Source organism: Protopterus annectens, chromosome 13.part0 (assembly GCF_019279795.1).
Source record: "Protopterus annectens isolate FY-2018-M chromosome 13.part0, PAN1.0, whole genome shotgun sequence".
NCBI lineage: Eukaryota > Metazoa > Chordata > Ceratodontiformes > Protopteridae > Protopterus > Protopterus annectens.
The window spans coordinates 1,201,153,210-1,201,167,658 of NC_056747.1; the positions used below are offsets into that span (position 1 = coordinate 1,201,153,210).

At 38.2% G+C, this 14,449-nt stretch overlaps 1 protein-coding gene across 1 annotated transcript in view; it reads right to left on the reverse strand.

Annotated features, from left to right (window-relative positions):
• Positions 1 to 14,449, reverse strand: part of ACE (angiotensin I converting enzyme) — an 806,509-nt gene that overhangs the window by 254,818 nt on the left and 537,242 nt on the right. Inside the window, exons 13-14 of the mRNA XM_044055209.1 lie at positions 10,354 to 10,490; positions 8,934 to 9,092 (exon numbers count right to left, since the gene is read on the reverse strand). Coding sequence (XP_043911144.1) covers positions 8,934 to 9,092; positions 10,354 to 10,490 — 296 coding nt within the window. The remainder of the gene's footprint in view (positions 1 to 8,933; positions 9,093 to 10,353; positions 10,491 to 14,449) is intronic.

Here is a 14,449-nt window from a genome sequence, read left to right on the forward strand (position 1 = left end):
TTCCTGATGATATACTGACCAGTCCATTTATGTCTCATACTTGCTACCAATCCTGCAAATATGCACATTTCTTTTGCAGTTTAATACATTGTCACACTTTCCTCAGTGTCTGCCTCATCTTCGTAATACTTTTGAGACATTGATCCTCCAGCCTCTGGAACACTTGTTATTTATCCCTAATCTCCTTGGTATCCAGCGACAGTTAGTTCTGAATATGCAGCTTATTTGCCTATCCTGATGGTGCACTCTACTTTATTGCCCTTCAAGCTGCAACTTCCCCCCTTCTACATAAAAGAAATGCTTATTTTGAAGCATGTCTAGTTATTCTTCCACATTTTAGAATGGTCTATTTTTTTCATTTTCTCTTTGCCCTTCATATAATAAAAAAGACTCATATCAACATCTTCTGCTCTTGATGCAACAGATTATTCCTCCGTGACTTCTTGACATTTCTTTTTTCAGTGTTTTCCAGACTTTAGCTTTTGTGCAGCTTTACTAGACATCTTTCCTGTGTAGACTATCTTTAAAGAACAAGTAGTCTTCTTGTTTGAATAAGTCCGTCTACCTATCTATATTTGTATGTGTACATCCGACTAGCAGCATACATACTGAAAGCCTGCAGTCCACTGTGAAACAGTGTTTCCTTAATTTTGAAGCAGAAGGAATAGTAATTTCTTTTCTCTGACTGGCTATCATACTAGATGCCACCATTCATTGTTGTACTGGTGCACAGCTCTGCTGTTTTGTGACATTTTCTAAAAAAAATCACTGCGTAGAATCCCAATTTCAAGATCAAAGCAGTTCTGAACTACAAATATTTAGAGTATTTTGGCATAAAATCAAATGTATACAGTCTGAGCATAAATTTATTAATATATAAATATCTCACGCTTTTTATATTATCCTAACTTCTACGTACCTTGTTAACCACATTATATAGTAGAACACTTGTGAAAAATGGAAAACTGAGTAAAAAGCATTGCTTGGGGGGCAGTTCTGTTTCATGTATCTCATTTCAGATACACTTTTTGAAAATAAGGAATATGTCAAATCTATTTTCTAATGACAATAAAAGAGTAGTAGCCATAGATGGAAGAGAGTATGCAAATTAACACACACAAACACACACACACACACACACACACACACACACACACACACACACACACACACACACACACACACACACTCTGATAGACAGATAGATAGATAGATAGATAGATAGATAGATAGATAGATAGATAGATAGGTAGATAGATAGGTAAACAGATAGATAGGTAAACAGACAGATATTTATTTAGGTATATTGTTTTGGGAAGTAGAGAATAGCTAATAAACGCATACATCAATTTATGCCTGAGAAATGTAATGGAAAAAGCTGATGTAGTAATCCATTACAAAAGTGTGAGGAACTCATTTATTTTGCCATTAAAATAATGGCATATCTCTCTAGAGGTGAACAATTCAGAAAAAAGATTTCATACAAATCTTCTTGTAAGAGAAAAGATATTAAGTTTGTGCAATAAGGCAAAAATGATGACAAAAGTGAATGAGACTTGATAATCTTAGCCATGATTGGCTAAAGGCATTATGCATTTAGGGCAGAGGAGCAAATTACATCGCAGTAATGCACAGCAAACAAAAAACAAAATACATTTATAGAAGAATTTTGGAAAAAAGGGGTACTTGATAAAATGTTTGTTACCACAGAGGTGATATCTTTAAGGAAAAGTTATGGGGATGCTGGGAAGTTGCATCTGCCTCATCTGTCTCCACTTGCAAAGGACACTTCTGTACACTTTATTTATTTAACATTTGTTGACTGGGAAAGTCCGACTAGGACAAAGTCTATTCTCTTTTCAGTGGCGGCCTGGGGAGAAATGTTCCAGATGCATGTCTTTGGAATGTAGGAAGAAACTGGAGCACAAAGCAGGGAAGACATGCTGCAAACTCTGCACAGAAGGCACCCCAGCTGAGAATTGAACCAGAGAACCTCTTGCTGTGAGGTAAAAATGTTAACTGCTGCACTAGTGTGCCTCCCGCCCAATTTTTAACTGATTTTGGTTAAAAAAGCATTTGTGGTATTTGGATTCTGACTTGTTGTGCACCTTTGTTTGGTGCTTCGTATTCTGTCCCATAACCAAGTAGTCAGATGCATATATAATGGAGACTCTAAGGAATATATATAATATGACTTACACATGCAAAATGATGAGTGAGAAGTACACTGGAACAGTACCAAATTAAAAGGAAAGGGGGGTGGAAGAGGTATGAGTAACAGCTGGAATAGACCAGACTAATGCTGATCATAACAGGCATTTCTTAACAAAGAGGGTGCTAGACTCTTCTACCACTATGCCACAAGAAACAGTAGAGTGTGGTATGATAGATGGGGGATAACATGTACAGCATAAATGTTAACTGCACTAAATGGATAGAACAGACAGACCATATGTCCTTCTCCATTAATAACTGTATATGTCCTTACATTTGTCTAACTATATATAGAATGGTGTGCTCTGATATCTGGTATTCTAAATGTATCTTTCTTCATACCATCTTACTCCTGTAACACTAACCCATCTTGTGTCATGTAATCTCAGTGCTATAACCCTAACACAACCTACACACTACTAAAGCCCTATCACAAGTTACACTACATAAACTGTGATATATGCCTACCACAGCTGTGTCTTAACCCAGTTCATACTGTGCTTTAACCTTTAACCCTACCAATTCATACTATGTAACCTCAGAGCTATAACTTCAATCCAAGCTATATTGTGTAAACTCAGTGCTATGCCCCTAAACATTTCATGCCTGTGTGTAACCCTAACACAACTCATACTGTGTAACCTCATTGTTGTAACCCTCACACAGCTAATAATGTGCACTCTCAGTTCTGTAACTTTAACCAATTACCTCATTACTTCACTGCTGTAACTGTAAATCAATTCATACAATGTAACCTTAGGGTTGTAATCCTAACCCAAATCATTTTGTGCAATCTCACTGCTGTAACTTTATCTGAATGTATACAGGGTTACCTCCATGCTGTAACTGCAACCTTACTGATTCACAGGTTCATAGGTAGGTACTAGGCTATCGGCCCAAGGGCCTAAGTAAGCCTAGCCAACAAGGTTCCCTGGCTTACACCACACAAGAAAGTTAATTTCCTGTGCCCCTGTCGAGCAGAGCCACATGTGTATTTCCTATTTCCCATCCACTCATCAAGATTTTTCTTGAAGAGTGCTAATAAGGAACTTGGCTTGACATAGATGGGTAGCTTGTTCCAGAGTATAGGAAGTCTCTGGGACAGGAATCTATCCCTCCAGCATGTCCTGTTTATTGTGGTGACAAGATTTAGGTCCCTAGAGTGTGTAGCTCGGAGGGATTGGGATTTCTTTAGGTGTTGCATGTCCAACAGCTCTGGGTTTAACATAGCTTTATATGTTAGGCAGAGATCTCCTCAGAGTAGGCGATATGCTACAGAGTAAAGCTGGAGTTTTTTGAGATGGTCAATGTACAGCATCTGTTTGAGGCCAGTAATCCTCTTTGTGAGGTACTTCTGTGGCCTTTCCAGCTGCTGCAGATGTCTTGTGATTTAAATTCCAAAAGGGGCATTGTACTCTATAATGGGTCTAATGAGTGCCAAGTAGAGGGGAACAATGACCTCTTTTTACTTGGATGAGAACCCTTTTGTGATGAGGTATGCCACATAGAAGGATTTCCTGTCTACTGAGACGATGTTATTATCAAAGGAGAAACTACTGTCCACCTGTGTCCCAAGGTCTCTTATCACACATTCGGCGTTAAGTAGACTGCCATTTATGTGGTAGTTCATGGGTACAGAGTTTTTACCAAAGGGGATAACAATGCACTTTTTAGCATTGAGCTTGAGGCCATGCCTCTGACACCAGGCACTTGTCTCAGTGAAGCCCTTCTGTAGGATGTCCACATCATTTGGGGACTCGACTATTGCACCTAGTTTGCAGTCATCTGTGAACTTCATTAGCCAGAGGCCATCTGTGTTAGCCTGTACTTCAGAGAGGTAGATACCAAACCGAAGAGGTCCCAGGACTGAACCCTGTGGTACTCCACTTGTCACTGGTTTGAAGTCAGATTTGGAGTCTGCAACTTTTACAGTGTGGGTTCTGTCAGTGAACCAGTTGGCAACCCAGTTTGTGATGTAGGGATTTATACCTAGTTTGGTGAGTTTAGCTATAATTCCAGAATGGGAGATGGTGTCGAAAGCCTTGGCGAGGTCAAGATAGGCTGTGTGAACCACCTTACCCTCGTCTACGGCTTTGGTGACTGCTTCAAAGAAGTCAGTCAGGTTCAGAAGGCATGATCTGACTTTCACAAACCCAAACTGGGTGGGGTCCAGAGTTTGGAGGTTACCATTGTCTTTGTTTATGAGTTCCATGATGATACTTTCCATTGCCTTGCAGACCAGGCTTGTCAGGCTAATAGGGTGATAGTTCCCAGGATCAGTGGTGGCTCTCCCTTTGTGGAGTGGGATAACTGTTGCTGTGTGCCATTCAGTGGACACAAAGACTGATGTGAGACTATGATTCAATATGGTGCTTAGGTGGGGAGCCAGTTTGTTCTGAAGTTCGTGTAAAATGCAGCCTAGGATGTTGTCTGGTCCCATGGATGCTGTGTTTTTTGTTTTAGAGAGTGCAGCTTTTACCTGCATAAATGTGATTACAGGGACTCTGCATTCTTCCTGTATAGATATGGGCCCTTTAGGGGGTGAGAGGGGGGTAAAGTTAGCACTGAACCTATAGGACAGGATGTTGGCAATATCAGTTGGTTCTGTAACTTTCATGTCGTTGTGCTGTAACTCAGAAAAGATCTGGGTGTTGCCATTGAGATTCTTGACATAGCTATAGAATGCTTTGTGTTTGCCCTTAGACTCAGTGGCGATTTTGTTTTCGTAGCTAACTTTGGAGGATCTTATAGTGTTAGTTTTCCCCAGATTGTGTCATATTGTGTAACCACAGTGTTACAACCTTAATCCTTCTCATAACTGGGTACTCTTGTTGCTGTAATCCTTGTCCTACATGTACTGAACAACACCAGTGCTGTACTGTAGTTCTACTCACACTGCATATTCTCACTAATGCAAGCAGAGTCTTAATCATTCTCTGTGTAACATCATTGCTCTGTCACTCTGCTTATGGCATGATAATCTTTTTTCATACTGTTTGCAACCTCTGTGCTGTAAACTGCAGTCTACTGATACAATCAGTCCTAGTGCTATAATCCTAGTCCTACAAATACTGAGTAATTCCAGTGATATAATCTTAATCCTACATGTACCATGTAACCTCAGTGTTGTAACCCTAGTGCTGCAAATACTAAGTCCAGTGCTGTAACACTAGTCCTACTCATCCTGTGTAACTATTGCAGTTGTAATCCTACTCATACTGTATAATCTCACTGCTGTAATCCTAGTCCTACTCATACTGAGAAACTCCTGTGCTATAATCTTAATTCTACTCATACTGTATAACGTCAGTGCTGTAATCATAGTGCTACAAATACTGAGTAACTCTAGTGCTTTAAGACTTGTCCTACTATGTAATGTCAGTGCTATAAACTTAATCCTACTGATGCTCAGTGTTATAACCTTAATGCTACTTATACTGTGCAACCCCAGTCCTGTAACCCTAGCCCTTATCATACCAGGTAAACCTAGTTCTGGAACTCTAATTCATACTGAATATCTCACTTCTAAAACCTTAATCGTACATCTATTCTGCATACCATCACTGCTCAGACCTTCACTTTGCTCATATTCTGCTAAATCTGTTAATACTGTCTGCGACTTCCATGCTGTAATATTCATCTTACCAATACTGTGCAGTCATAATGCTGTAACCGTAGTACTAAGTTATCCAGTGGTGTAACCATGTCATAGTCATACTGTGTAACCTCAGATGTGTAACCTAATCCTACTCATACTGTTGTAACTCTGGTGCTGTAACCTAGTCCTACTCATGGCATGTAACCTCACTACTGTAACTTAAATCCTGGTCATTCTCTGTGCACCATCACTGTTGTAACTATCACTCTGCACATGTAGTACTAACCCTGTTCATGTTGTGTAAATTCTATTCTGTAAGTATCATGCCTCTGATACCATGCAACCATAGTGTTGTAACCCTAATCCTGCTCATATGAGTAACTCCAGTGCTGTAACCCAAGTCCTACTCATAATGAGTAACTCTAGTGCCGTAACCCTAGTCCTACTCATAATGAGTAACCCCAGTGCTGTAACCCTAGTCCTACTCATAATGAGTAACTCCAGTACTGTAACCCAGTCCTACTCATAATGAGTAACTCCAGTGCTGTAATCCTAGTCCTACTCATAATGAGTAACTCCAGTGCTGTAACCCTAGTCCTACTCATAATGAGTAACTCCAGTGCTGAAACTCTAGTCCTACTCATAATGAGTAACTCCAGTGCTATAACCCTAGTCCAACTCATAATGAGTAACTCCAGTGCTGTAACCATGGTCCTACTCATAATGAGTAACTCCAGTGCTGTAACCCTAGTCCTACTCATAATGAGTAACTCCAGTGCTGTACTCCTAGTCCTACTCATAATGAGTAACTCCAGTGCTGTAATCCTAGTCCTACTCATAATGAGTAACTCCAGTGCTGTAACCCTAGTCCTACTCATAATGAGTAACTCCAGTGCTGAAACTCTAGTCCTACTCATAATGAGTAACTCCAGTGCTGTAACCCTAGTCCTACTCATAATGAGTAACTCCAGTGATATAGCCCTAGTCCAACTCATAATGAGTAACTCCAGTGCTATAACCATGCTCCTACTCATAATGAGTAACTCCAGTGCTGTAACCCTAGTCCTACTCATAATGAGTAACTCCAGTGCTGTACTCCTAGTCCTACTCATAATGAGTAACTCCAGTGCTGTACTCTTAGTCCCACTCATAATGAGTAACTCCAGTGCTGTAACCCAGTCCTACTCATAATGAGTAACTCCAGTGCTGTAACCCTAGTCCTACTCATAATGAGTAACTCCAGTGCTGTAAACCTAGTCCTACTCATGAGTAACTCCAGTGCTGTAACCCAAGTCCTACTCATAATGAGTAACTCTAGTCCTACTCATAATGAGTAACCCCAGTGCTGTAACCCTAGTCCTACTCATAATGAGTAACTCCAGTGCTGTAACCCAGTCCTACTCATAATGAGTAACTCCAGTGCTGTAACTCTAGTCCTACTCATAATGAGTAACTCCAGTGCTGTAACCCTAGTCCTACTCATAATGAGTAACTCCAGTGCTGTATCCCTAGTCCTACTCATAATGAGTAACTCCAGTGCTGTAACCCTAGTCCTACTCATACTGAGTAACTCCAGTGCTGTAACCCTAGTCCTACTTATAATGAGTAACTCCGGTGCTATAACCCTAGTACTTATATTATGCAGCCTCAGTGCTGTAACGTTGCTCTGTTCATACTGTGTAATTTCAATGCTGTAATGCCAACCCTACACATACTGTGTAACATCTGTCCTATAATCCTAACCCTACTCACACTTGTAACCCCTGTGCTGTAATCCTAATCCTACTCATACAGTGCAACCTCAGTGCTGTAATGTAGTTCTACACCTACTGTGTAACCTCCAAACTATAACCCTATACATACTGTGTAATCTCAGTCCTATAATCTTTATCCTACTCATACGTTTAACCTCTGTGCCTGTACTGTAATTTAGTAATATTTATACTGTGTAATTTCAATACTGTATCTTCAGCACTACACATACTATGTAACATATATCCTATAACCCTAATCCTTCTCATACTATGTAACCTCAGTGTTGCAACTCCAGCTCTACACATACTCTATAACATCTGTCCTATAACCCTAATCCTACTAATGCTGTGTAACCTCTGTGATGTAACCCTAATCCTAATCATACTGTGTAACCTCAGTGGTGTAATTTAGTTCTATTCATACTGTGTAATTTCAGTGTTGTAATCCTGGTTCCACTCATAACTGTGTAACCTCAGTTTTATAATCCTAATCCTATTCATGCTGTATGACTTTAGAGCTGCAATCATAGCCATTTTGTATAACATTAGTGCTGTTACTATAACACTGCTTATTCTGTGCCATGTCAGTATTTTAACCCTATTTCGACTCATTCTGTGTAACCTCACTGCTGCAGTCCTTATCTTGCATGTTATATTTCATTTTCTTGGCTGTAGTTTTCTGATGACTGGGTCTGTAAGAGTACAGATGGCTTTGTGAATGCCCCTTCTGCAAACTAAGCAAAGCAAAACAGTATTTGTACAAAGTTATCAAACTGTTACATTTTTAATGGGGCAAAGTCCGAGAAATTCCCTGAGCTGGGATTTCAGTTCTTAAACAAATATGTTTTTTGCAAGTGTCTGTTCATCAGTTGCCCTTGCACAGCCCTAAGATGAAGCATTTTTCTACCAACCAGATAAACTGAGACTGCACATAGTATGTAACAGTATCATTCCTCCTATTTTATATTCCCGATACCATAACAAGAACCTCATTACTGGTCCCCTAATCAATGTACTGGCACTCCAAAACTGCAGATGTCTCAGACTAAGAATATTTATGTGCGTATTTTGAGCATGGGAGATCAAACTGAGTCATATTTTTAACTCGATACAAAACTACGAACAATTTTTGGACTTGTATAAGTTTACTAATGATTTGGGCAGAAGCATATGCATCTGTTAAAAGTATGTGACTACAAACCTTTAAGTACTTTGGTTGGGGTAAATCCACTTCATAATAATGCATAATACAGTCTGACTTGTGTAAACATGGACCCTATAGACAGGTGAATCTGGGAAATGACTGACAGCACAGTCAGCTGATTCAGGTAACTCATTGTAAAGCTTGAGTTAGTGCAGAATCTCACCTCAATGATCTCTTCTTCTGGAAGTGCTGATCTCTCAATATCACTCAGCTTTTTAAGGACACGCTTCACCTCTTCATCTTGGAAGTCCGTGTAGTCAAACTCTCGTGCTTTTTTCCCATTTTCCAAAGTGTGCTTGGACATTTCTAGGTTCTTGTTAAGCTGAAGCAAAAACACCATCAACACATATGCTGAGTTTAAACAGTTCTAGAAATCTAGTCTTCCTTTTTCTGTCTGTTGATAGAGTGCAGAGCTGCAGTGGACTTTTTCACATTAAACACCTACATCCACATACAAACACTCATAGTCATGAATGTACACATACAGATGCAGATATGCACATATTTGTACATGCTTACTCATGCATATCTGTGCTTTATTAAAGATATACACACACAAACACACAGACACACATGCATGCTCACACATACACATGCATATGCAGACACTCCTGTGTACACTTGCAGACATTGGTATATACACACGTACACATGATCACATCATACATATGTGCATACAATACATTAAGACATGCTTACAAAAGCAGACACACACACACAAACACAAACACACACACAAACACACACACACACACACACACACACACACACACACACACACACACACACACACACACACACACACACACACACACACACAGAGCCTAAGACGGTGTTAAGTTTGAATTCACATTATCCATTTTCACCATTCAGCAGTCTGAAGTATAAAACAGGCATTTTAAACCATACAGCAATGCAACAGTTAGTTAATTAGTGTGATTATATTTTGAACAGGACAACTCTGCTAAACAAAATATAATTCTAGCAATACAAGCAAACAGAGTAACATCATTGCTGGCAGAATGTTACAGGCTACTTAATTTTATTTTGCTATTCCATTTGGTTTAGTAGATAATTATAGTGAAGCAGTATTGACTCCTTTCAGACTTATCCATGGAGGGAGATAAAGATGCTGACCAGCTGATAATGAGCCAAACTGAACTCCTGACGGGAGTTTCTGCAGTTTATAAATTTAAACAGATTACTGAGAAAATTCCCAATGCCTTTCAAAATTCATATATTTGCTTCCATTCTACTGAATGCCATTTGAAATTAATTACTGAATTATATTTAATAGCCCATCTGGAGGCCATCACTGTCTAACAGAGTATCCCATCTGTGGCAGTCTTTTATGGTGGAAACAGTCTGATAGTGGGTTTACATGCACTAGCTATCAGGAGAGGCAGCAGATGTCTTACCAGCTGAGCCACTCTGATCAAAAACGTAAAGCTAAATGTAAAACTACTTTCCTGAAGTTTAAATCTGAACCTTTATAATCTATCTCCGCATTCTTGTCTCTCTTCTCACTTGGAGTACAGACGTTTTTATCAGAAGCATGTTTGACATTGTGAAAAGGTGCATACCATTATCTGTTTGTTGTGATCCGTAATGTTAGTATTGTAGGTCCAGGATGCCTCTGCGTATGCATTCCAGACTTCTTCAGCTGTGCTGTTATACTTAGCAATGAAGGCTTTGGCTTCTTCCTCATCAGTGTTCTTGTCTGAAGGAAGGAAAAATGAGCACTTTGATTCTAAGTATTTTGGACAGCAATCCTTCATTGCATTCTAACTTTATTTATTTAGTTAGTTAGTTAATTTTGTTAAACTGGTAAGTGGGCTGGTCTGTGGGCCCATTTCATCCCTGAACCCCAAAGATACATTATTTATATATATATATATATATATATATATATATATATATATATATATATATATATATATAGCCAGTTTAAGGCAGTTAATCAAACAGCATGTTTCTGAATAGTATAAAACTGAGATTCCCAAAAGAAAACCCACAAAGACATAGAAAGAACAAGCAATTTCCACACAAACAGTGACCATAGAACATCAATAAATCCCAGATCAGTGATTTACAGACCTTTTAAGATAGCATGTGTGTGTGTGTGTGTGTGTGTGTGTGTGTGTGTGTGTGTCAGAGACAGAAAGAGAGAGACATACAGAGAGAGAGAACACCATACATTTACCATATGACTATAAATCTAGAGTTTTTTGGTCAAAAACAAACATTATTTTGCTTTATTACTAAAAGTATATCCCTCGTGCTTTAATTGCCCACACTTCTTCCTCAGATATGCTGCCTCTTTTCTAAGCCTGCTTTTGCTTTCTGCAGGTAGATGTTCTACTACATCATTTGCACCCTCCTGCATGCGGTATGTCTTGCTTCCTGACCCATTGCTGTCATGGCTCAGAAATCAGACCATTTGTTGTATTTTTGCATTGAGTGCGTAATGGATTGTAACTGATATAGCTACATGTCAGTCTTGTACTCCCAGCCCTGCCAGAAATATGAGTAAGCAGGTTTAATGTGCCCATTCAAGCAAGAATGGTGGGGGCAGACAAACAGCACTTAGGAAACATTTGTTTTATGATACCATATTTACGGAACATATTTCAAATGTAAATGGAAAATTAAAATATCAACAAAATTATTATAGTGATAAAAAACTGTGTGACTTTAAATTCAGAACAGAGCCACAATAACTAGGGGCACCAAAATGGATTGCCTACCCATTTTCTCACTTGGGATTTACCAGCAGATATTGTCAGATAAATAAATGTCATGGCATATTGTAATAAAAATGTGAGAAAGATCCTTAGATGTCCTTTACTGCTACTGACATGTATATGGTATAATGCAGCCTTTTATTAAATTCCTGTCACATGTGCTGTAGCTTTAGATAGTAATTAACATATCTTATTTTAACATAAACAGTGGTGAACTTCATACCACAGCTGTGATTTGCTGAAATTCTATACACACTTTAATCCAGGCTCTGTACATATATATGCATAAACATGAACTAAGTAGAAGCTTGGGTTAAAAACATGTTTATTTAAAGAGGGATACTGAAATATCTACTTTAGATCACGAGGGATACTGAAATATCTACCTTAGAACATACTCACAAATAACAGATATGCAATCCATCATTCAGAGAAGTAAAGCCATGATTGTGAGCCCGAAGCTCACATTAGCTGTGATGTAAAATTCTGAGCCCTTATAAATGACAAATGTTAACACACTGAGGCAGGTAACTGAAAAGCATATTAAATGTTCATATTAATTATTCTAAATCTCAGCATGTAGAGTAATGGATTTAATCATTAGAGACAGAACAGAACCATTACTGTAATATGATTTACATCATTTATACAAATTAGCATTTCATTTTAAATTATTATGTAAAGGTAAGATTTAATAGAAAATTAAATGTCCTAATGCAGAAGAAAAATGAATTCTTGACCACCCGTAGCTATGTAAATCATATAGATTAAATATTTCTACAATTCAAGCATTCTGCATGAATACATGAAAATATAGAAATTATCAATAAAATAGGCAAGTAGAAGGCTTTTAAAGTCATTGGCTGGGATATTTTACCACATTACATTTTTTAGCTGAGAGCTACCTTGACCTGGCCAAAGCAGTTCACACCATCCCCACTGATTTCATCATTAGTTAGAGACGTGCCTTATAAATAGATCCCTATATGATAAGATGAATAGCAAATTGTCTAAAGTACCAAACCCACCCAATGCAGGCAGCAGGTGCATCATCAGAGTATGAAGGTGGCCAGTGGTGTCCCACAAGGTTCCACGCTGGAAACTCTTTTGCTTAGCCATTTACTTTTCTGATCTCTAAATACTTAGATTAAAATAGGTCTGATTGTGTTGTTTGCCAGGACACACAGCTCTAGAGAAGCTCATCGCTAGCCAAGAAAATGACTTTACTTCAAAAAGCTTTCTTTTTAAGTTCAGCATTGCTAACCCATGTTAGTTAGTTTGCATGCTGAGCATAACAACTGACTGCTAAAGAACTATTTCAATATAATTAAAAAAATGTGCTAAAGACAGGCACCTCGAGTATTTATTTTTATATATTTGCAGTGCCTGCCATTTGTGTATGTGCAACATGGGCCAGTAAAAATATTCATCTCAGATGCTTTACTTATTATTTTAAGTAAAGAATGTTTCCTTACTTAAAAGAATAAATGAATAAATAAATGCCAGCCAACCCACTGCAGCTTTCTGTGCATTGCCTTCCTACGATTCATTTGCATAGCAACAAATGCAAAGCTAGTGAATATTAAATTGGGTAGTGTAGTTGTGGTTTGCTGCTTTAAAAGACAGCAACTGGTGACAATACCCTGAGAAAAGTATGTTTCTTTTTTTTTTTTTAAATCAGCTGACAGTAAGCCAGGACATGGGGAAGCTATCTCGTAATTAATATATATTTTTTTAGTCTGCTGGTAGGAAACTGGGGGGGGGGGTGCTGTGAATGAAAGATAGTTTGTTCTTTGTTCCTTTTGGCATCAGCTTCCCAAGATGGTCTTGAGAACAATTAGCACAACTGCATCTGTTTTTTAATATCATTGTTAAGCCAGACAGACACCTGGACTATGATTTATTCGGTTGCTCTTCCAGCCTTCATAGTTACTCTAGTTTTGCATTTAATCCCTTTACTATCAGCTGATACTCACTGTTTCATTCAAGTTAATGCCTTTTTCCCATGGTGAAGCCTAAGAAGGCAGGATTCTTCCAATTAATATTAGAGTTCTTCTGCTCTGTAAATCATAGCCATTCTCTAACATGGGCATGTCGTAGCACATGTCATTTATAGGCACAAACATGTTATACTAAACTGGCATTTGCCAGATGTGTTACCCATGTTTGGTTTTAGGCTACACAGTAGATATTTTAGCAGACTCTTGTACAGGACCTCCCTGAAATTAGTTTATATAAAATATTATATTAATGTCCATTAATAAGCAAATATCTATTTTATTGAACATAATTAAATATTCCATATATGATATCTTAAATAAAATAATTAGAATTTTCCCAAAGAATAATGATTATAGCATTAAGGGTTAGTATGCACAACTGTAAAATAAATTGGAATATTCTTTCTCTGGCTATGGGGATTTGTGTAAATTAAACTGGTGTTTTTGCTGTCTGCCTATTTTTTAAGTGAAACATATTCTAAACTCTCCATGATTTCTTAGAATTTTTTTGTTTTGTTTTTACTATGCTGGGAGTCAACCAGATGGTGGTGGGGAGTTAACTGTGTTGTATATGAAAGAAAGCAACTTATCCCTTCATTTGCTCAGTTTAAAGTCTGGCATTAACAGCTAATGTACTTGTGTGTGAAATAACATGGAAAATGTATTCTCTGGATACAAGATGATGTGCACATGTATGGAATAAATTTGTATAGTTATTCTCTGGCTACTCTTTGTGTGAAACAAATTTAAGCTGTTTCAGAATGCTCTTGTCTTTGCCTAATATTTTAAGCCTGCAGCTTACCCTGTTGCTGTTTGCCAGTGTACAGTCTGTCTTTACTGGACTACTGATGAACTAACTTAATGGAGGGGAGATGGGGATAAAATAAACTTACACCCTTGTTGTTTCATCAGTTCAAAATATAGTTTCACAGGAC